General features: G+C 41.5%; 1 protein-coding gene across 2 annotated transcripts in view; it reads right to left on the minus strand.

Moving 5' to 3' along the window:
* satb2 (SATB homeobox 2) overlaps positions 1–22,125 on the minus strand; it is a 59,744-nt gene that overhangs the window by 7,907 nt on the left and 29,712 nt on the right. For both annotated transcript variants that reach the window (XM_080498049.1, XM_080498048.1), the window contains exons 4-12: positions 19,096–19,222; positions 17,012–17,135; positions 16,273–16,375; positions 15,210–15,260; positions 14,529–15,124; positions 12,510–12,722; positions 11,506–11,592; positions 10,249–10,401; positions 8,365–8,559 (exon numbers count right to left, since the gene is read on the minus strand). In XM_080498049.1, the coding sequence (XP_080354175.1) occupies positions 8,365–8,559; positions 10,249–10,401; positions 11,506–11,592; positions 12,510–12,722; positions 14,529–15,124; positions 15,210–15,260; positions 16,273–16,375; positions 17,012–17,135; positions 19,096–19,222 (1,649 nt within the window). The remainder of the gene's footprint in view (positions 1–8,364; positions 8,560–10,248; positions 10,402–11,505; positions 11,593–12,509; positions 12,723–14,528; positions 15,125–15,209; positions 15,261–16,272; positions 16,376–17,011; positions 17,136–19,095; positions 19,223–22,125) is intronic.

The raw sequence follows: 22,125 nt of genomic DNA on the forward strand, positions 1-22,125 counted from the left end.
TGAAAGAATTATACAACATGAAATATTCATCTTCTCCTTAATGAGCTCAGCTCCGGCAGGACCTCCGACTCTCCCTGTTTCTGTGTGTGTTTGAGTTTTGGTGTGTGTGTGTGTGTGTGTGTGTGTGGTGTGTGTGTGTGTGTGTGTGTGTGTGTGTGTGTGTGTGTGTGTGTGTGTGTGTGTGTGTGAGAGAGAGAGAGAGACCACTAGAGACACCATTAACACAGGGATAAATATGTAATGAAGGGAAAATCACTTTTTCTTTTAGTTTTTTGCATGACTTCACCTTTTCCTGTTAATCAGTCTGTATCTTTTTTTTATTTTTTATTTCCCCTCCATCTGCCTGTGTCTGTCCGTCTGTCTGTTTCACTCACTGTCTGAATAAGTGTGTGCGGTCGCGATTCACAAGGACTGCATCCAGGCTATTGGAGTAGATGAGTCACAGCACTTTTGAAAAATAATGTTTCTTTGATGAAAAACTGCAAACACATAATGTCATTGAGGCCACGTGTGGTCGCATGTGTTTGCACATGCACACATTGGTGCATCTTTTTGGGCTTTTTTTTTTTTTTCACTTGAACTGTGTGTGGTATTCGTTCAGTTTATCTGCAATTAAACAATTAAGTTAATTGTGGTTTGCCAAAAGAACCCAAACTCCACCCTGCCGCAGAGATTGGAGGCCACCGGGATGCACTGAGGACGGCAGAGACACAGACAGGCAGAGAGATAGCTCCTTTTAATGTGAATGAATAGACTGAAAATCGTTGAAAACAAGCCCCAAAATGTGAAAACCAATCAGTTTTTTGAGCAAACAGCACACTAATTATTTTCTTCAAAAGGAATAGAGATATAAAATGTGCTCAAAGCTTTATTATTTCATTTGGTTTCTTGTTTTCACATAACTTTACACTTTAGGATAAAAACATTACAGAACATGTCACTCATTTGAAAATTTAACTTTTTTTTTAATTGTTCATATGGATTAGAAAGTTTTCATATTTGTCCTTTCCAGCTAATAACGTCTCTAATTGATTGTTTTTTTCAATGTTTTTTGCTTTGGTGCCTGAATGTTTTGTTGTTGACACAGTTTCAACTGTTATTTTTGTCTCTGACATATAATATGTTAGAAAGCCAACCTCAAACACAACATATCATGTTTAAAGTTTCTTACAGAAAAGAAATAGCCAATGTCATGTCATTCAGTTCTGTACCCTTGTCTATAAGCAGAACTTACAATTGCAATTGTTGTGTTTTTTCTCAAAAACTATTTCTTTACTGCAGTTAAAAAAACAACTAAAATTGCAAATACAAGAGTAAAAGCTGGGTGTGTGGGATTGTTGCATTTATTTCATATTCTCACTGCAAAATAGTTTATGTGGAACTAATAGAGTGACGTACATAAGCTCAGATGACTGGTGATTTTTTTTCCAGTAGTTTTTGGACAATAATCAAGATAAACAAGAAACTGTTGCTCAGTTTTTAAGTGCTTTTGTGTTGTAGTTGGAATGTGGTTGTGAACATTTGAAAAGCTTCATGCTACATTCACTGACAGACAACTTGATCCAATTTAAACCATCATGAACAATCAGAACAAATAGACAGTAAGGCAACCTGCCCAATCTCCACCCTTTAAAACTAACATGCCTTTTTCACTGCACAAGTCTCGGGTGGCTGTGTTTGAATGTCGTGTGCCAGCGTGCACATGAGCCTCACTCTGAAAGTGAAGCAGCTCCGTGGAGCTCAGCCATCTTTTATAGTTTCTCTGACGTTTTGAAGGGTTAGGGTTAGGGTTGTGACGTAGCACTCCAGTTTTTAAACCATGTCACATGACTGTTACTGGGTGCTGCTGCAGCTCGTCCGGCTGAAACGGCTGACTCGTGACTGGTGGGAAATGTTTGTAGCACTGAGTGATTACATCAGGGCTTCCTGGTACCTGGTACTTCACACTTTATTTTAACCTTTTAACATCAAGGACTTCATAAGATGAAGGTGTTTCCCAGGCAGGGAAAATCTTTTTTGTTTCCGTGTAATTGTATAGATTATGATTGTTTTATTCTTAGAATTAAATTGAGAGAAAAAAATACATTTAAATTGTTTTGTTGTTTGTTTGTTTTTTGTCATGTCTGCATATGTTTATCTAGAAAGTTAAAGAATTAACACAAATACTTAATCAGCATAAAAATGTAAGTTGCAGTGCCATAAAATACCATCACTGTATGTGAAGGTTTAAAACTATTTAACATATTGTTGTCATTTGCTGTGTCCTGCCTTGAAGTGTTGGAGGAAGATGGTTCACTAACTATTCTGACACAAAGGTTTTGGTGTTTTTGCACAGTGTTTAACTTCATACAGATGGAATTCCTTAACCAAATGGCATGTAGTTCACATGTAAGTTGAATTAATTTTCTTATTTTGGTCTGGGAGCAGCGATAAAACAACAGCAGACAGAATCATTACAATTGTATTGTGATTTTATGTCAGTGTTGAGCAGAGCATCAAAAGCATAGATGTATTTTACCAGTATCGGCATCTGCAATCTGTGAAATTTGTTTGAAATAAATCAGCATATCGGCTATTGGCACATATCCCATCCTGCACATCCCGAGCCACTACCATATGAAACGGTCTAGACACAATACATCGATGTGGAAATAGAGAGATTTGTTTGAACAAATAAGAAATGTATATGTTTCACTGTCTTTAATGGTGTCGTTTCAGGTTATTTTGGTATTAAATGCATATGACTGCAAAGCTCCTTTGGAATTAAGTGAGAAACAAAGACTGAGGTGGGGCAACTCAGTGGTGGATACTTCTTGTTCTAGTCCACCACTCCTGGGGTCTCGGCCCCTGTGGCGAGTGGTCCTCCGTACCCGCACACACATGAACGCACCTCGGCTCGCAGCAGAAATCAATTTAGCAAGAAACAATCAAGAAATAATTCATAAGGGCAGACTCTGCCAAATTAGCTGTGGGACGCACTTATCTGTGAGTGTCGGGGCCTCGTCAGTCATGGATAAAAGTGATGCTGCCGAGGTTAAAGCATGCAGCACCTGCCGACACTGCTACATCTCCCACAGGCCCATAAACATGCAGAAATGGCTCACGCCACTGTATGTACAGTCAGACACAAACGCACAGACACACATACGCATGCATAGCTGTTTTCAAACCTTCAACGGGGAAAATGCATTGACATACATTAATTTCCTTCAAACTGCTACTTGCCTATACCTAAACTGTGAACTCTGACAATCACAGCGGTAATAAATAGATGCACACTGTGTGTTTATATAACTGTACTTTGGGGCTACTACAGACTGTGCTTTTTTTATTTTAGCAGTTTTATATGCTATGCAGTGTGGATTTCATAATCTTGGCTTCAACAGTAAGTTTGATTCAACGATGCCAATGTCTGAACTCCAGATTACGAACACTATGACAAACTAAAGTGCACAAGACCAACCATATTATACAGTAAGCCATCAACACACATGGCTGGTAAATTCAGGAAATAAATAAAACAAGCTCACTGAGAATCAAGTCGTTTTTATGAATAACATTTATAAACAGCGACAAAACCTGGTATGGAGGAAGATGGTGAATCTGGCAGCTTTTATCTTCATTTGGAAACTGTTTTATTGCATTATCGCATCCTCTTCTGCCGGTTACTTGAAGCAGTCACACTGTGCAGTGGTGTGAGAAGATTCAGTCAGGCTGTTTGTGGTCATATGACCATGACGAAAGCCATTCGTGAAACCCTCACGCACAACAAAGGATTTTAAGTCAGGACATAAGCTATTGCGATTGCGCCAATCTGAACAATACATTGTCTAAAGTAACTTTCTTGAAGACTTAACAGTAACTACTATTTAACTTCTAACAATGGCCTGTCTTTAGGAGAAATGATTAAGAATGCTTCATTGTCCAAACATACAACAGATGTACAGCAAAATCTGTTCTTTGTATTTATCCCCTCCCCGAAGAACAGTGGACAGCCATTCTGCAGTACCTGCTCTGAACAGTTGGTTCAGGGTTCAACGGGAAACCTGTCAAGAGTGGGGTTCGACTGGTGAACCTTTAATCACAAGCTAACTTCCTTCACCCATAGGCCAACACTGTGTGATGTCTGTCCTCACAGTGACTTAGGTGGGTCAGTGTACGTTCAAGTTTCAGTACCGACCTATATAAAGAACAAGGCCGCACGCACGCACGCACGCACGCACACACACACACACACACACACACACACACACACACACACACACACACACACACACACACACACACACACACACACACACACACACACACACACACACACACACACACACACACTGGTGGTGTTTTCTCTCTCTAGCTATGTCTCAGTGGGAAGTGCAGCCTGTGGTCAACTGTTGCAGTTTGTTAAGGCCCTCTTATTGTCTGAAATACAAAAAAGAGTGCTCACAACTGTGTGTGTGTGTGTGTGTGTGTGTGTGTGTGTGTGTGTGTGTGTGTGCGTGTGTGCGTGTGTGCGCTTGCGTGCGTGCGTGCGTGCGTGCGCTGCCTTCACAGGCCCCCACCATCTCCACCACCACCAACCTCAGGCTCCAGCAAGCCTGCCACCACAGACCACACATGTGTCCCATCTGCCACACACACACACACACACACACACACACACACACACACACACACACACACACACACACACACACACACACACACACACACACACACACACACACACACACACACACACACCTCATTCCCATTAATAAATCACCAGCGTTGCACCACAGCTCGTCTTCCTGTACTCCCTCTCAGGGGGACGTGTAGGGGTGACAGTATTGGCGATGCGAGGATAAACTGTATTTTTAGGCTTTTGCTGAGACGAGCAGAGGAATGTGTTAATGGTGCCACCGCAGCTTCCTCCCAGGCTTCCCATCAGCCCTTTAATACTGAGGTCTGAATGGCAGGGGGAAAAGAAAAATGGAATGGCCCGGTGGTGGAGTGGAGGTGGGCGGAGCCACTGAACACGCAGGGGACGATTCATGTTGGGGATCAGGAAGTTTGCCTGGTTTTGATTTATGGCATATGGTGTGTATACTATATGTGGGATATAATGGCTTTGCTGGGGAGGCAGAGGAGGAGAGCTGATGGCTTCAGTAAATCCGCCAAGATCAAATTTGACTATGACATTTGACTATTTCTCGATTGTGTTTGTCATTGTTGCTCTGCTCATTAATACAAAGCAAAGCAATTCTCTACTTTTTTTTTTTTTTTAAGTTTCCCATCACCATATGACCATTTTAAATCAGTTTTCTGTTCGCATTCATTGTCAAACATCTGGAGCAGCTGCAGCACGAGCCTTTGCTCATCCTGTCTAACTAACTGCGCACTTCACTCACATTCTCACTGACGGCTAGTCGATAAAGCAATCTCGATATCGGATTGCCATAAAATTACGCTTGATTACGATGATAAGCCTTGTGTTTATTGAAGGCAATACAAGCAATACAAGTTTACTTGCGGTCGATTCATTTAGCTCGGTGTCTGCAAAAGTATAACTTGACAGGTGCGTCAATTAGTTATGACTATGTCTCCTCTACATGTTGCATATTAGCCACAGTTGTTGGGTCTGCCTCTCCGTCATGGAGCCACACAGGTCAAAGGGAAAAAAAGATCCGTAACTTTTACTGCCTGGCAGATTTCGGTTTGGTTTGAGGCCTCTAACTGAACAATATAAGAATAATACTATGAAAAGTTGTTGGTTTTTTTTTCCATATCAATTAGTCCTACATATACTATTTGAACCTCAAGGAAACCACTTCCTAAATTGTGAAGCATCAATACATTTACTTTTTGGTCTACATCAATGCCTTCACCTACTTTCAGGGCTAAAAAAATGTTTTATCGGCAGATTTGGCCACTTCCTTCCAACAGGAAGCATTAGAAGTCCAGTCCACATTTCCAATCAGGGATCAGAACTGTTATTTCTCAATAGTGATTGAAACCCATTGACATGGTTTAAACGTCTGGTTAGCTTAACTGGGACAAGGACCAGAGGTCCGATCCCAGCGAGCTGAAGAAGCTACTCATTTGGATTGGGCTTGAAACGGACTCTGATTCATAAATAGTATCTCAAGAAAGTTGGAAAAAAGAGCAGTTATTCTTCTCTCATCAATTACAAAGTCAGAGTTCTATGTGACAAAAAATATTTGTTTTTCAAACACCAAAGGGACTAGGGTCAAAAGGCTTACCCAGGAGCTCAAAGTGGTGAACTTTAGGCAGTGAGATTCAAACCTGCGAACCTCCAAACACAAGCTCACTTCTCTAAGCTCCCACTGGCTCCATTTATTATTATTCATTTTAAGGACATCGTCATCATAATGAGATCTATGACTGATTGAATGCAGTTACACGAACATGATCAATGATCAAAATCAATAAAAGATAATATTATAGTCAAGCTGTAAGTACAAAATTAGGTAAAATGCTTTTATCTATAAAAGCAGATCATTGACTCTTTGAATTGTCCTTGAACTTTTTGGACCAAAACGCTGAACCTGCCAAACCGACCGAGTTGATACTGTATGTGAACAGTCTACAACAAAAACTCCCTGCAGAGGACCCTTCTATATATAAAGAATGTTTAATGTCAGGAAGACTCAGATTTCTTCAACGTTTAGGTAAATTTGACGACTGATTAAGAGCAAAAGTGGCTCAGTTTGTATTTCCTTTCATTTGTAAGGTTGATGGTTATTCACATTCTGTTTGCCAATACACTTAACTCAAAGTTTCCTCCAATACTAGCAAAGCTCCTTGCATATCAGCACCACGATTGATTGTATGTGAATGAATGTGACTAATTATGTGAAGCACATTAAGTGTTAAAGTGTATAATATCGGTAAACCCATGTAGTATTCCCTCTGAATGGGTAGACGCTCATAGTTATAGTTGCTGCTGTTGTGTTTGTGCTTGATTGCACATTGAACCAGCGTTTGATATGATATATTTTTGTTATTTACATTCAATTTCAGAGAAAATTAGATATTGAGCCGGTGTTGACAAAGCTGTTCATAAATTTAGATTCCTCAGTCAACCATTCTTTTACGATATCAAACTAGATAAATGGCAAACAGACGGAGATAGGACGGGTTTCCACAAATGAAAGAGTAATAGATGTCACTTTGTTTCTTGCATCGATCTCCCCCTTTTTCTCTCCCTCCTCCTCTCTCCCCATTGGCCTCCGACTCTCTTCTCAAAAACTAATGGGGCATTTCCTCCAGTGCCACCCAGCAACACTGTTTACTCTTCATTCCAGCGGGGCACGCAGGGACGCACAAACACATGTGCACACAGAAACAGATCAAAAGCACATACTCAGAGTTAGAAATAAGGGAACACTGATGACAGATGCTGGTCTCAGAAGGTGGACAGAAGGAGTCAAATGATTTTCTAACACATTATATATTATAATGGTGATTTCTGCATCTCAAAGGGGGGAGAGAGGAGGGGTAACAAAGGTCCAGGATGTTGGCTGCAGGCTGGGGAAAAGGCTTTGAAAACACTCTTAAATAATAAATGCTATTGTTAAAAAAGAGTTTTAGATGACCATGAATCTGTATTATGCAGAAACTCAGGACTTTTTGGGCAATACGATAAAACAGAATCTCTTTTTAAAATGTGTCATACAAGAGTGCGTTTAAGTTTTAATTCGGAATTGAGGGTGCAACTGAACCTATTTAGAACCGTCTTCTATATTTTCAGGAAGTGAAAAAATGTGCTACAAAGGGAACCAATAAAATTTTTTTTTTAACTTGTTAAGCGCTGTAACTGTAAGGAATAGGAATATGATCTTTGTGTGTAAATCTTGATTACATTTTTAACTATTTTGAGGTGAGTAAATAAGAAGCGCATTTTTTCCTACTGTTAAACACACATTTTGTGAGGAAACAACTGCTAGCTCAGCTGGCTGAGGTGCTAGATCCAACCAATAATGTAATAATGCCCAATAACGTGGAAAAATCTATCCATTTTAGATATAATAAAGCCATGAATAATAGTATTTTTTTTATTAGGATTTCCTAATAACACCCTGAGGGCCGGTCGAGCAGAGTTAAAGGAGAACATGTGACCCTGGAGCCTTACAATGCTCAGGTTTTTTGTGTTGTTTTTTTTTTTTTGGGGGGGTGTTTGGGTACCAATTTTATGAAAAACTGTAGACCAACATATACGTTTTAGCACATACAATATTATGAGATGAGGTTACACGCAAAATCTCTTCCAGTGCTTTTACTGGAGAACATTTTCTAGTTCCAGGTTTAGATGACACATCTGGTCTGGAAATTGCATGTTATACCAGCAGCAGCGAGACTTACCTGTGTGTCCTGTGGCAGGTGAAGGACGGTGTGCAGCCTCTCGCTGTGATGGTGCCTGGACTCTTCCTCGTACGCCAGGTCACGGTCGGCCTGCGGCAGCGTCAAGAACCTCCGGATGGTGCACAGGTTCTCCCACAGAGTGCGGTTCTCCGGGCTCGGGTTCTCCTTCCACCGAAGCAGCTCACATAACCAGCCCTGCAGCAGAGATGGAGGTAAGGGTTAAAAGCCAGAGTGGGCTTCCAATTGTTTAGATCTAAGCTTTTTGTGGGCTGGGATACACTGGCAACCTCTGCAGCGTGTAGTAGAATCATGAACTTTGTGCTGGATTGCTTCCCAGATCGCTCGTTGTATTCTTGTAAACACTAAATTTCTTGACAAAATAGTTGAAACACACTGGCGGATGCACAGAAGGACAAATATGGAAAACCACACAGTATCGGGAGGCATAGAAGTCTTCCGAGTATCAATGAAAACTTGGGTACAAGTTGGACCTGAGCAGGAAGTGTGGTGAACGTAAAGATGATGGGGGGGGGGGGGGGCAGATTCAATTATGTCTGCTAGGCTGGCTCGGTTTGTGAGACCAGCTGTTGTGTTCAACCAGCCACCTCGGGCGGCATGCGCCACTAATAGCCTGATCATCTCCTTCTTTCTCGCTCTCTGTCGCCGTGGCCAGCTGCAGCAGATGGGTGCACTGAGCCGTGACCCTCAGCCGCCCTGCAGACCCACCGGCCGGGGGAATCTGCTGGTGTGCATGCAGCTTTACCTTTCTCCTGCGACTGAGCTGCACAAAACACGTGACTGAGATAGATTCAGTGGATTCAAATGACATCTTTAAGGCTTTTTAACCACATTATTATTGCAAGTCAGCAAATTGTTTTGTCTTGAAGCAACATTATTTTGACAACAACTGGGATTTCTGTTTGATATGACATATGATTGGGAAGTTGTGTGTCACATGTATATACGATCTTCCCGTACAATGTTTTATTTGTGTACTTAATAACTTTATACATTTGCACAGCTAGGTCTGATTTTTAATTTATTTTGGCACAGCAGAGGTAGTGAAATGGATTGTCTTTGTGTCTCCTAAGATGAAGGACCTCCATGTGTCCCACACACATCATATATTAGGAACTATAGTGGAGGTCCTGCTCCTCTACAAGGCAGTGGGACTTATTTTTTTCTCTTCCTATCAATATGGAGTCAAAAGATGCTTTTTGAAATATTTTCATCACCTTATGATTTGGAATCCATCACGTTTTTTTCTAAAATAAATGAGTTGAAAATCATCTAATACACCTATTCATGAAACATGTGCTTGTTAATCTATGAAACCAGTTTAATCTGAGCTTGGAGCCTTTTAATATCAGTTAAATCTGGTGTTTTTATCACTTGCTGCCATTCTGCTATCTGACCAAATGAACAAAAAATAACTTTTTTACAACAACAAAATTTACTAAAATACTCTTTTTTAATGCAAGTGGTCCGTCCTTATGACTACACAGGAGGCATTCAGGTACAGAGTTGAAGTTTACTCGAAACAACAACACAATGGCTCTTCAAATAAAACTGAAAAGAAAGCCATTGCAGCTTCAATCTGTGGTTTTAATTTTCTCCCAAGATTTGGAATTCTTCACTAAGCGCTGCATTTAAAATCCAATCAACATCCAAACCACTGCTACAACACATATATAGTCATTACTTTTGTTGATGAATTGTTCCCTCCATTACAGAAGTGTGAAACATTTGAAGTGATCTTCATCACTGATGTCCTACAGTATATTTTCCCCTGCCACTTCTCTTTACTGGACTGTTTTGTTGGCTCACAAAAAAGATAGTCCGAGACTCCTCATGGCCTCATTTTTCCTGCGGTGTTTCTCCTACCTGGCTCTTGTTGGCGGCCACTTTAGCGAACAGAGCCTGGGACACTTTGGCTCTCTTCATCTCCTGCTGAATTTCTTCATAAATGCCTGATGTGATGTTGACCAGTGACTCCAGCTTCAGCGGGAGGTCACACACTGGGCCGGACGGCTTGGGCTGGAGCAAAAAGAATGACATGAGAAGAAACACACAGTGAGTGAAATCATTAGTTATTATTTTTAAGTACTTTTGTGAAGAAAAAAAATAGGTATAAAGCCAAATAACTACTTTCCATCATGTGTTTTTTCTTTAAATATTCCTGCATGTCAGAATGATTGTGGTTCAGAGGTTAGTGGTTATTGTTCCGAGTTTGGACCGGTTCCCCACAACTGCCTCTTTCTGTGAGAACTTTGCATGCTCTCTTTTTGTCTTAATGCAAGATTTAGTAATTGTATACCTGTTGTGTTCTGGGTTTCCAGAGATGTACAAAACGAGTATCAGGCTCCATTGCTTGACTGCAACCATATTTTACAGTAATTTGTGCTATTTCCTGTTTCTCACGTGAATCTTATAGAATATGATGAAATATGCTCACAGGAGATATCAGTGAAACGACGCTTTGAAGGCATGCCTTCGTTTTTACAGGATTATCCTTCATTTCATAAAACTACTGAGGGTTGAATGCGCCAGAGCAGATCTGGTGTTTACATGTGAGTGGAGGTTATCAGCTGACGATCAGGCCGAGTGGCTCCAAGAGCAGACATGCAGCGGTTCTTGTATGAACATCAGCTGCACATCTGCAGCGCACGTCTCCACATGAATTGTGTTTACAGATCAAAGTCATTAAGTCGTCCTCTTTTGTCTTTCTTTGTTGTTTCTGTTTGAATGAGCATGTATTGGCTCTCGAGGAGCTTGTATACACAGCGTTTGAAGTCGCCTATGAGACATGTACAGACCAGCGAGCTTACATTCCCCCAGTGTAAACCTCGCAAAGATAATTTTAACATAGCCATAATAAGAATAGCCGCACAAGTTCACCCTCAGCCAAGAAAGGGCATTCGCCCTGACATCAGAAGGAGCTTCTTATCATTGACTCCGCTGAATTGTTATGTGCACATGGAAGGACATTTCCAAATACTGCATAATGTCCTTTATGTTTACATCATGCTCCTATGATAGCTTTGAAGCTGTTTTTCTCCATTATAAATGGCATAAGATAATACAAACTCTTCTGGAATCGGTGCACAGTGCACTGTAGTTGAATTTGAAAGGATGACTCACAGAGTTTGAGATCTTCGTCTTGTTCTTCCAGATGGAGGCCCAGGTATCAGGTGTTAACTGCTCGTCCAGGCTCCTCTCCCACACTTTCTATGCACACACACGGACACACACAACACGTGAAAGTTACAGCCAAGTATCCACCCAGTAAGCGTAAAAATCGCTGTCGTTAAGATCTATGAGATGGAGAGATTAACCTTCATACTAGACTAAATGGGTAAAATATGGAAAACCTACAAGAAAAGATGGGCAAACTCCTAATGTCGTAGCACAAAAATAAATTTGCTTTATTTTATTATTGTCCTCTGTTATCTGACACGCGACCTGTAATCTACAAAGTTTCTGTTCCGTCTGTTCACCGCAAATCACAATGCTATGTAACTAAAATATCTGCGTAAAGTAAAATGATTTACTGACAGTTTTATAACCCCTAAATTGTCCTCAAGAAAGAAAAATGTAATAATGCCTGTGGTGGAAAAGATATATATGCTAGGTTTTAACAGCGTTGTTTTAAATCTTTTCTTTAATAATCCAACATTCATAACCTATATTTTTTCTGCTTTTTGGTTATGTTTTGTCTAAGAGCTATTTGTCATTTCCAGGCTTCACTTTGCATACATATAAATGTTTGCAGTACATATAATTGCTCATAAGCAAGTCCCCCTCCATCTTTCAAAAAAAATAGTAAAGAGCCGGCTGATTGTAAAATGAGCCTTGAGGTTGGAAAAGCAAGCTTGCGGTCGGAGGTTCAGGGGCTTGAATCTTGATGCTGTACCCCCCACCCCACCCCCCAATAATTCCGTAATATTAGACTATTTAAGTTTTTTTGATAGCGTGGTTATAAGTACAATGAGTACTCTCTGCCTCATGGTTGAAGTTAGTTAAAATAAGCTTCAGCTCCCCCTTGACCAAATACTGAAAAATGCAGATGAAGATGACGGATTGATCAATGGTGCTTTAAGAAACATGTCATGCAGATTGTTCAGGGACGTTTCAGACAAACTAACCTGTGTGAGACGTGGAGGGCCAGCGTTGGAGGAGTTGGAGGCCGGTAGGCCCACGGAGGGGTTCATGGTGCGTTCCCTCTCCTCCTGGTAGATTCGGTCCCGCTCGGTCTCGGGCAGGTTGAGGAAGTTCTGCATGGCCTTCAGGTTGACCAGCAGAGACTGTGAGGCCGTGCGGGGGTCCTCCTCCTTCCTCAGGATCTCTGAGAGCAAACCCTGAGCAGCACAAACACACGAGGGAAGACATGTTACAGCTTTACAGTACAGCAACAAGTCAAGTTTTATGTCTGTAAAACTGACAATACACATACACACTGACAATAATGTACAATTAATTTCAGATCATATTAGTATATATTAGTAATGATTTTCAGTATGGATAAACCATTGACATATACCTTGATGGATAAATATAAAACGTGAAGGAAACCAGAACATTTAAGAAAATCACATTTAACATTAGCTTCACCTCTAAATAATACCTAGCAAAATTTGTTTAAAGCACATTTTTTTCTTTCAGGTGGAAATGTTCAACTTGTGTATGAATTTGAAGTAAAATGGAGAATGATGTGCCGGTTTCATTTACAAAACACGAAGAAGAGAAATTTGCTCATTGTTTGGCTGCTCTCAACTCTTCAGTAACACATAGAGAAGCCTGTGAAACACACCTGGCTGGAAGGCCGGCAGGTCTGCGAGCCACCTCCCATTCACACTGATCTAATGGGCCGTGCGGTAAACACTTTAGCACAGCCTGAATGCATCAGGTGTTTACACTGCTGCGAGGGTGCCCAAGATGATTCAACGACCCAGCAAGCAACCCTGCCACGCTTCCGCTAATCCCCCTTAAAATACCACGAGGTGGGTGATTGCAGAATTAGCCAAACCCGGTGTGAAAAATTACCATCTATCAGTGATGTGATTCACTGTTCATTTCTATCAAATACAGCAATTATCTCTTCTCCCCTGCCGCGCATTGAAGAACTTTGATCTGAGGAATCGTAGCTCAGCGAGCGGCATTTCAAGTTCTGCCTGAGTGACGGCATCAAATGTGATGCTCCCTCTCATGGCAGTGATTTACAGCCTGGGAAAGGGGGATGAGACGGTACCAGGGATGATGGGGAGCATCCAATTGTTCTCAGCTTAAATTTGAACACATTATGGAAAGACACAAAAACAATGTCTTGCTTTTGTATATTCAGAATTGTGTGCAAAACCTTCAATATTCAGTTATACTGTATAGATTCAGTGATTTTTTTTTAAGATCCGAAGAAAATAAAGAAGCACTAGTCTATTAAACAAAAGAACATTTTCTCTTGATTGGTGGCAGAAACCGACAAATGTCCCCTCAGTGAAGCTTTTGACACTTGTTTTACAGAAATATCAATCAACAATAATGATATGACCAAAACCGGTGAAATGAATAAGAGTACCGATTCCTCGTGGCACCAGGTAGGTGAGATATTTAAGAGAACTAATGAACAATTTGTCCACAAAGTTGATCTGCAAGAAGCAGTAAAAGTATTGAGGTGTAGGAATGTGAGTGAATTTGATCTTGCCAGAGTTCTCAGTGGGATGTTCTTAGTGGTTCTCTATCAAAGTGGTCCAAGGAAGAATGAATGGATTCATTGCAGTAAAAAGTTAATCCTGCCTCATCCAATAGAAAAGAGGAGCTACTTTAGCTTAAATCGCTTCTGACGTCTTTGCTGGTTCTGATAAAAAAAAGGTGTTGATACACTGTGAAGAAAAATTGTTTGCCAACCAGGGTAAAAATAATGAAACAGGTATATTGTTATGGCTGATTCATGCATAATAAATCTTATATTGCTGTATGCTAAACAGACTGGGGGGATCATTGTGTTTCACCCACTGAGAGTCTAGAAGTGGCTAATCTCTGTTAGCTGTCTCCCTGTACGGCTAACTGTTGCAGTATAACTGCCCTGTGCTGTCACCTCACGTCTCCCTCCATCTGATTTCACTCCTGTCCGCTATCTTTCTTGACCCCTGCCTGTCTCGTGGGCCTACCTGTGTGCGGTTGAAAGCCACACGGGCGAAGACGGCCTGAGAGACACTCGCTCTCTTCAGCTCGTCTCTGACCTGCTGGTAGATCTCAGAGGAGACCTCGGCGGCCGAGGGGTTGCTCCCAGGATGGTCGCCCCCGGCTTTGGACGAGCCTCGAGGGATGGGCGGGTGGTTGAGGAACTGCTGGTTGAGGGCCTGCGGGTGCTGGTGGGCCAGCAAGCGGCTCACAGCCAGCTGCTGGTTGATGAGGTGGGCCATGGCGAGCTGCTGGCGAACCAGCTGCGGGGAGAGCTGAGGGGAGAGCAGTCCACCTGGCCCCAGTAGGGGCTGCAGGGCTCCGGGCGGAGGCGGTGGGGGAGGAGGTGGCACCTGCCCGGCATGAAGGGGAGGGCTATGGTGGTGGGGGCCGTGAGGCGAGGGCTGTTGCTGGGAAGGGGGAGGGGGCTGCTGGCACGGCTGCGAGGGCACTTGTGGCTCTCCAGATCCGGCCTTTCGGAGCGGACTGCCAGCGCCCAGGTGACTGAGCTGGGCCAGGCCGGCGAGGTGAGGAGGAGGTCTCTGGCCCAGCACACAAAAGTCGGCCATGTTGTCTCTCTCAACTGGTGAGAAGCACAGAAGACAGGTTTGACAAAAAGAACGCCTCTGGTGATTCGCAGCGTCACAAAACTTGAAAAGGTTGCTCACTTTTGATGTCAGCAGCCTCTCGTCCCGACCACATCTTCTCCAAGTAATCCACTGCTCCACAAAACAGAATAGAAACAGTGAGAGAGGGTCTAACAAAAGGCTGCAATCTCACCTCGATTTCATTCAGCTGAACACAATGAGATCTTAAAATATGTGCAGAGTAATTGAAAAGCATTGCATATGCGAATGATGATGAGACAGAACTGAAGCACAAAGTGGAATTCCTCTAAGTAAAGCTGTTATATCAGCTAGAAAAACAGACTTTTCAGCTATAAAACACAGTAATCCTCATGTAGATCCTGATTCAAACTGAAGAGACAAACACATTCTGAGAATGTTCCCATCCAAGGGCTCAGCCATTTCAAAAAAAGTGTTGAAATCAGCTGATACTGGTAATTATCACAATGCTTGTCATGTCTATGAATGTCACATTTTTACTCATTGAAATTATACTGTGCTTTAGGAGCATGGGAAAAGATATTACTGCTGACAAAAATCAAGAAGCCATATTTAGTTTCTGTCCAAGCTCTTTGATTGTCTGCAGCTGGGTTTGTATTTGACATTAACTGAAGCACTCGTGTAGATCCCCTTAAATTCAAGATTCCCCCCTTGATGGGTTAGATGACAGTCCAAAGTAGCTGGGAATATTTCAGGGTTCCACTAATGCCAATGTAATTCATCCTATCTTGAAGAAGTGCACGAAGAGTGTTTACATTGTGTGTAATACTGTTCTTAGGTTATACTGCTTCGGTTTTGAAAAACCAAGTGGGTGTCTCTTTAGGATCACGTGATGTTTGCCCTACTAAATCTGGATGCAAGAATTTCTTGCATATATCTTGCGACGCATTTTATTGCTAAAGGGAGAAGGAGTTATAGAAGTTCTAATTCAGTTTATTCAGTGTCACACTTGATCATTTAGTCATTTTTGCAGAAATAGCAAGAAATATAAACATTAAAAGAAAAGTTAAGAGGGGAAATGGAATTTTGTCCCGTAAATGTTAGATTTTTATTAAAATAACTTTATAGAACCAGCTGAACTCCAACACAACGTTACTGGGCTCACCTTTGATTTTCTTGTACTTCTTGTACCAACGACCAAACTCTTGACATTTAGCAGTGGAGACATTGGCATAGTAGGAACTGTTCACTATGGAGGAAATCATACTCTGATGGAAAAAGAGCAAGAGGGAGGGAAAGATAATTAATAACCAACATAATATGAAATACTTAGACGCACGCAACAACCACATGGCACATGGCACACACACACACACACACACACACGCACGCACGCACGCACGCACGCACGCACGCACGCACGCACGCACGCACGCACGCACGCACGCACACACACACACACACACACACACACACACACACACACACACACACACACACACACACACACACAATAGAAATAGACAAACATTAATCATGACTGGAAGCCACCCATGGAAAATGGAGCCAGTGCAGCGCAGCACAGAGGGAATCTCCAGCCACACACACATATGCTTGCAATTGACGTGAGCAGAGATCCTCGGAGCAGAGATCCATTTAAACGCAGTGCGCAAACACATCTCACACTCAAGTGATTACGAGACGGGGACGGAGGGCAGCTGTACAGTCTACGTGCCTCGGGAGACGGATCTTAACTTTACGGGGTTGAGTTTGATTAAACTGTCGCAACTAATTGCCCAAGCAGATCCAACAGCGTTCAGCTTCTGGCCGGGGGCGTTCGACTGTGGAGTCATGACTCAGGCACACATATGGCATCGCGATGAAGAAACACAGTTTGTTCTCACCTGTGATAGAGGGCACTCTTTGGCCAGAGTGCTTTGGTTCATTTCCTTCAGCAGCTCTTTGAGAGCATTCCTGACGGTTGCGTGGTTCCACTGCTCACAAGGCAGATCCTCCAGCTTTGAAAAGCTGCATGCAAAACAAGCCCAGTCATTGGTGACATCACCCATTACATTTAATTAACTCAGACATAAATTCTGAAAAACAATACAACACTTTAAAAAGTGTATTTCTGCATTCTAGCTTTACCAAATTCATTGAGCTATTTTGGCATTTGGGAATTTCTTCTGGCTGAGGGGTGAGGTCTGGGAACGGGGAGACGGAGGAGCCTGGCTCTGCACATAAGTGATAATGTTTGCCTCATTGCACCAAAGCATGAATCGAACAAGTCACTGTTCTGGGAACTACGGGATGCAGAATATAGAGACGACATTGATGAATTTGATCAGTAATCAACTGCATTTTTTTTTTTTCACAGTCTGAGCTAAAACAAATTTTTGAATATCCTGAGCTGTTAGTTTTTTGGATTGTTTCGGTTTCTTTGGAATATACCAGATTTAGTGTTCAGGTGACTTCAGCTCTCTATCAGGGGTATATTGAAATCAATCTGTCATGGAGTGTTGGTCACGACAGGGTGGGAGATTTCAAGCCCCAAATCACGTTTGGGAAACATTTGACTGTTTTATACCATTTTCATTTATTTCTCCACCAATTATTACCTTCTTATCTTCACATATTGCTGGTTGAATCTCCCTCATTTCACTGTCTACCTCATGTGGGTTTTTGTATTGATAATGCCGAGCAATAATTTACAAGAATTTAAAAACGTGTGTTGAGGTCAAGTGAACTGTGTTCGTTACAAATCATGTCGAGCAGAGGTGTTGGATCCTCGTCGTAAGAGGGCCACAGTCCTGCATGTTTTCAGCTTCTCTCACTTCAAACACACCTGATTGTAATAAGTGTCTCGATTTATGACGCGTTTGCTGTGGTCAGCTGTACTGGGAAATTGAGACCGTCAAAATTTGCAGGGAAAAACAAAAGCGTTTAGTTTGTGAATGTTTTTGTGTATTTTCAAAGTGTGTTGGCTAAATGAATGGACAAATTCTGTACTGACAGTCTTTCTGTTTGGGTGTAACATGTCATGAATAGCAGCAGCAGTGAGGGCTCTGTTTGTATGTCTACACAGGATGTCTTCAGTATCAGAATCACTCCAATATAATCAGTTGGTAATGTTAAATTCGGAAAAACTGACTTGACGTCTGGAAATTTGCTTAATTTTTAGGACCAGAATATTTGGGAGAGTCAACAAAAATAACCACAAGTAGAGGAAGATCCAAACAACTACTATGAGGCAAGAAAACCACTTCAAGTTTTGCCCTGTAAAGTGTTTTGAATTGGCTTTCGAAACTGGGAAAAGATGCTGATACCTTTATTTTCTCGTTCAGAAAAATACATACAAAGCATCATTAAATGTCCGCTGCCTCTTGTTTCACCTTTACTGATTTCAGATTGATCATGCAAACATCACGTATTAACTTCAACTCCAAGCACCACATCCTATCTCCCTGCAGTCTCACTGTTCTTATTTAATTTTAACCACAAATAAATCATTTCAGCTCTGTGTGCAGAACGTGCCAAATGCTCCGCCAGTGCCATGGTTACATGTACAAACACATAAACAAACCTGGCTGGTATGTGCCAAAACAATAACACTGATAGCGACCTCTCATCTGGAGTGTATCTGATTTTTTTTAATCTGTCCATCAAGACCCTGCTTGACTTTTTTTTGGTTTTCCGCCTGAAGAATGGAGAATTCCTGGCACACCAACAGAGACGGATAATAGATAAATCCCCATGGGAGTTTTTTGACCTGGAGCTTCAGCCTTTTTAATAATAGCTGCTTTCAAATTTGATCGATATTATATATTCCTGAATTCAGTGATGTCATCAGCCCAAAGATCCAAACCACCTAGCTCTGCCGCACACGTAGTTTCCACAAAACCTCACCAAGACAGTAAAGATTGATCGTCTCGCCCAGCAGTAGGATGAAAAAAAATTCTAGATTCCAGCCCGAAAATCTCCCGCTCACCTTTGTAGCTGAATACGCAACGTGACCATGTGGTAGACCTCCATCAGCATGTCGGCGACGGTTGCCTCGGGGGCATCGGTCAGAAAGTGGATAGGTAGAGGATTCCACCTCCCTACCTTGATGATGCCTGGTGAGAAAACAAAGATTTCTGTCACTTAAGATGCACAATAAAGCCAACATTCATTCACCAGTATTAATAATCCAATACATTACCAAATACCACCTTACAGTTTTCAGGCATTAAAAATGTCACCAAAAAAGGAATCTCAATATTAAAGAAAAGTTGTGACATTGATTCTCTGCAAAAAGCAATGCACTGTATGTCTGCATGTTGAAGGAAAAAACATTTCAACAAACTAGGTTGAATAAAGGTTTCTGCCTTTTTTTTTTCTTTCTAAGAACTTCAACTCTCAGTTTCTGGCAGTTTTTCAACATAAAACACACAGACGGGACTCAGAAGCTCAAGTTGCAGATGTATGACACGCTATTGATTAGCATGCCATTATAGTGGCTTTTGTATTATGAAAGTTCTGCTTCTCTGTGTTCTTGTTGTTTTTGATTTTTTTTTATATACATAAACAGTCTGGAAGTTGTGGTTAGAAAAAGTATGCATGCCAAATCTTGTTAGTGGTGACAAGATGGGAGTAAAGGGGTTGAAGGAACCCCCCCCCCCTTTTTTTTTTTAATAATATACTAAGTTGTTGTAAACCAGGGGTCTGAATCACATGGCTTAAAAGATGCAGAATTTTATTTAATTTTATTGTTTTACATTCAAACAAAATGTATCTATTTTGTTAACAAACAAACTTTCAGAGAAATTGTTATCTTATAATTGGATTAGATTTCTTCAAAATATTCTAAACATTAGAATGGATTTAATTCAAACAAGTGATTTGATGTGACTGGTGAACTTATTTTACTTTATTTCTTAACCTTATGTGAGAAAATATCAAGTGGCTCCACTATTACACTTAATACTTTTTCAATCAATTGTTGGAAAGCAAGAAGGATTATGTGTCCATAGCTGCTCTGCAGATATCTGCAGTCATTTTGCTCTTGTGTTTTGTGCATCTTCATATGCATGAGAGCGTGAGTGACTACTGTAGTATCTTTACTGCCACTTTTTATCTCTTGCAACACACTTTAGTCTGCGCCCTCTCTTTCTCAAGTGCTCTCGAAAGGCTGCAAACACCTAAACCCAACTTTTATGAAAAATTGTTCATGCAAACCATACGGCTTGTGACAAGTTAAACATGTTTCAAAGCATTTGTCCAGCCTTTTCCATTGTGTCAGTGATTTGCAACGGCTTGAATGACAGTATAATGTATAAATAATATCACAAGTCATAGCAGGAGTCACACAAACAATTCAGTTGTTTGGTGTTTTTTGCAACAGGACTGAATAACAAAAACATCCATTGGCTGTTCAAGCAGCTCCACCAATGAAATACTGTTATCATCTGGTTGAATCTCTCTACGAAGAATACAACTGTTTGAGTGCACAATATAATATACACAAACCCACATATGCGCTTCACCTTAACATGCCAGAACAGACACACACTTACTCTCAGAGGTTTTTTCATGGGGACTGGCTGGAGCTGTGAAAACTAAACAAAGCTAATCACATTACTATCCTCAAAATGAGATCCAGACGGGTCCAGAGAAGTCTCCCTCTCTCTTTCTGTTTCTGTCCCCTTGTTTCTCCCTCCGTCCTGCCTCTCCATATCTCCCTCTTTCCTTTTCTCTACTCTGATCTCTCACAGTGTTTACAACTCAGCTTTATCTTTAATGTCGCTCAGGCTGGGCTGTGTTCTTAATCATTGGGTCGTACAGAGGCAGCGTCATCCGAACACCATGAACAGAATGGACTGAACACCCTGGAGGTGCAGAGGAACCTCAGAGGAACCCGAGACCACCATGGAGACGTGAAGGAACCCAAACAGAACCAGATAGAGCTGTTTTAAAAAAAAATCATCCTTCATTCATGCTGCCCACATGAGCATTCTTCCCACATGTAAAACCTTTCACGACCCATCTGTGTGGAGTATGCGACACCTCAACCTTTGCACAGCATATTGAGGAATCTGCAGCAGGAGTGCGATCATCTGAATTATTTCATTCTTAGATGACGGACATAACCCAATCAATGGCAGACTTCTTTGTTAACAAAATATATAGTATATATCCTCCTTTTTTTATTATTATGATTTCTTGTGGAAAAAATAGGCACAAGGAAGAAGGCGTACACCTCCATCTTTCCCTGGAATATCCACATCTGTGGTTTCTTCCGTTGTCGGTCTTCATGCACCTTTGTCTCACTGGTTTGACTTCTGCCTTAATCTGAATGATTGGATCGATCGTAGCCTCATGGAGACGATCTTACACAGTGGGGACAGGTGGGACCAGACGACAGCAGTCTCTGGAATGGAAAAATCTCCACTCTCCAAAGTTGGAGAAAGTGAAACAGGGCAGCCAAGAGAGTTCTCATCCATTCTTGTGATGAATGATTACGATAAAATCCCCTTGGAACCCTTTCGACATGTCACAGGATCCCCTCATGTTACGTTCTGGCACCAAGGCATCTCTGATTCTACCTGTGATTGCACACGTTTAGACCATTTGAAACGGCTCTCAAATGTTCTCCAATCCTCTCAGAGATTGCTGAGCTTATATTGTTGGGTTTGGGCAGAGAAAGCTAAGCTTTTTGTGGTGTTGTTTTCTTGACCTAGACTGTTAACCACAACTCCTTTTTGGGGTTTTTGAACATGTAGCATTTATTTACTGTCCACTTCACCAACAATAAATACCTGGACTGGAAAACTTAGGAGAGAAGTGGCACTTTCTGTTACATCAATCAAAGCCAGAGTCTGAAGATGAGGGCTGGCAATAAACCAACCCTTCATTTATTTTATTTTTTTTTCCTTTCTATGTCAGGAAGAAGGAATTCAGACACACGAATAGCATCAAATATCCAGTGACCTTTAAAAAAAAAAAAAAAAAAAACACAATTTCCTGACTCGCAATTGTA

Source organism: Blennius ocellaris (genome assembly GCF_963422515.1).
Source record: "Blennius ocellaris genome assembly, chromosome: 6".
Taxonomy (NCBI): Eukaryota; Metazoa; Chordata; class Actinopteri; order Blenniiformes; family Blenniidae; genus Blennius; species Blennius ocellaris.